The sequence below is a fragment of the Lepidothrix coronata genome, unplaced genomic scaffold, assembly GCF_001604755.1.
Source record: "Lepidothrix coronata isolate B3197 unplaced genomic scaffold, Lepidothrix_coronata-1.0 Scaffold3020, whole genome shotgun sequence".
Lineage (NCBI taxonomy): Eukaryota > Metazoa > Chordata > Aves > Passeriformes > Pipridae > Lepidothrix > Lepidothrix coronata.
In genome coordinates, this window is record NW_016693200.1 from 1 (window position 1) to 1,878 (window position 1,878).

General features: G+C 62.5%; 1 protein-coding gene across 1 annotated transcript; it reads left to right on the forward strand.

The window, feature by feature from the left end:
* The first annotated feature begins 112 nt into the window (after positions 1 to 112).
* Positions 113 to 1,476, forward strand: LOC108491930 (protein DGCR6-like). Its single transcript, XM_017803720.1, has 3 exons — positions 113 to 251; positions 318 to 478; positions 909 to 1,476. The coding sequence occupies exons 1-3, from the start codon at positions 130 to 132 to the stop codon at positions 1,124 to 1,126; spliced, it is 501 nt and encodes a 166-aa protein (XP_017659209.1). The 5' UTR covers positions 113 to 129; the 3' UTR covers positions 1,127 to 1,476.
* The last annotated feature ends 402 nt before the right edge of the window (positions 1,477 to 1,878 follow it).

The window sequence follows — 1,878 nt, forward strand, 5'->3', positions numbered from 1 at the left end:
GGGGGGCGATCGGGGCGGGGATTGGCGGGGGGGCGATCGGGGCGGGGATTGGCGGATTCCGAGGGGCGGGGCGATGGCGGCGCGCGGCGGGTCGGGCTCGCGCACGCGCAGAGGGCAGGCGGGGCGGCCATGGCGCGGCCCGGCGGGTTGGAGGCCGAGCAGGAGCAGCCGCAGCACGTCCTGTCCCGGCAGCAGGAGCGGCACCGCCGGCTCCTGGCCGAGCTGCAGGCGCTCGTCAAGGCGCTGCCCAGGTAAGCCCGGCGCGGCGGGGCGGGGGCTGCTCGCGGCGCCCGCGCTGACCCGGTGCGCTCTCGCAGCCCCTGCCAGCAGCGCCTCTCGTACACGACGCTTTCCGAGCTGGCGCTGGCGCTGCTGGACGGGACGGTGTTCGAGATCGTGCAGGGGCTCCTGGAGATCCAGCACCTCACCGAGAAGAACCTCTACAGCCAACGCCGGCAGCTGCACAGCGAGCACCGCGGTACCCGGGGGCCGGAGGCGATCCCGGGGGGAGATCCCGGGACACGGGAGGAAGGAGGGCGGCGCTGGGGCGGGGGGACACAGCGGGGCGGTCCTGGGGCACGGGGGTACACTGGAAGTCAGCTCGGGAGCAGTGGGGCAGCACTGCAGGGAGGCGGTGGAGACCCTGCGGTGGGAGACGGGCCTGGGGCATTTGTGAGGTGGGGGGTGACACGGGGGGGGCAGGTTGTGGGGGCACTGGGGGGGGGACACGGGGGTCAGGTTCTGGGGATACTGAGGGGTGGTGGGGGTGACAGCTTGGGTGCCTTGCTGGGGGGAGAGCGACGCCGCAGGGGGGGCATGTTATGGGAAGGGCACTGGGGGAGATGGGAGTGGCACTGGGGGGGACCTGGCAGCAGCGTGCCCTCCTGAGCCCCCCGTGCCCGTGGCAGGGCTGAAGCAGGAGCTGTTCCACCGACACAAGGAGGCCCAGCAGTGCTGCAGGCCCCACAACCTGCCGCTGCTCCGCGCCGCCCAGCAGCGAGAGATGGAGGTGAGGAAGGGCCATGGGGGAGATGGAGGGGGGGGGCGGATGCAGAGCCGTGTCCCTTCCCGGGAGTCTCACAGCCCTGTTGCTGCAGGAGCACCGCAGCATCTCCAGAGGGTTTGACTGTTCCCACCCTGCAGCCTTGGGAGCCGCCAGCTGTCCTGGCTGGCCTTGCTAGCACAGACCTAGGTTCCCCACCCCATTTTGGAGGTCTCCTCCTCTTGCTCTGCCCTTTGTCCCCCCAGGGCCCAGGCTCTTGCCATCTAGGAGAGCTGCGGTCCAGGTATGATCTGGGAATCATAGAAGTTTGGGAGCCTGCTCCAGAGCCGAGTGCTTTAATGATTCATCACTGTCTGACAGGCTGAAGCCTGTATAGGAAGCAAGTGATAGAAAACATGGAGTAGGTGCATGAGATCTGCCATGATGTCATAGCAAGTCAAAAGCAGAGAATACTCAAAATAAAAAAAATCACATTTTTGTTAGTAGCACTGATAAGGAGGAAATAACCTCGAGATTCCTAAGTGTAGCAATCATTTCTGAGAGCATCCCAAGGTATTTGGAAAAGGCACTTGTAGGTCCAGTCCCAAAGGACTTTTTTTTATGTTGGTGATAGCTAGAGGCAAGTAGCCAGTTATGTTAATTGATGGAGGAAAATGGGGGAAGTTATTTTGCTCCATGTTAGGCAGATGAGAATTGTTTAAAGAGAGGCTCTTTCCTGCCTTTGCCCATGATAAGCACCGTGTCAGCACTCGCTGTTGAATCCTTTGGTGTTTCCACATTCCTCCTGTCAAGGTGACTAAAGCCAAGCTGTCGCTGTTATTCTGTCTCTGAGTGACTTAGACTTGCAGCAAGTAATAACCTCTACTGCCTGTTTT

Excerpts from the sequence above, each read along its gene's own strand:
- LOC108491930 (XM_017803720.1), top strand. The coding sequence starts at position 130 with ATGGCGCGGCCCGGCGGGTTGGAGGCCGAGCAGGAGCAGCCGCAGCAC. Across the intron at positions 252-317 it reads CTCGTCAAGGCGCTGCCCAG|CCCCTGCCAGCAGCGCCTCT; the intron begins GTAAGCCCGGCG and ends GCGCTCTCGCAG. Across the intron at positions 479-908 it reads GCTGCACAGCGAGCACCGCG|GGCTGAAGCAGGAGCTGTTC; the intron begins GTACCCGGGGGC and ends TGCCCGTGGCAG.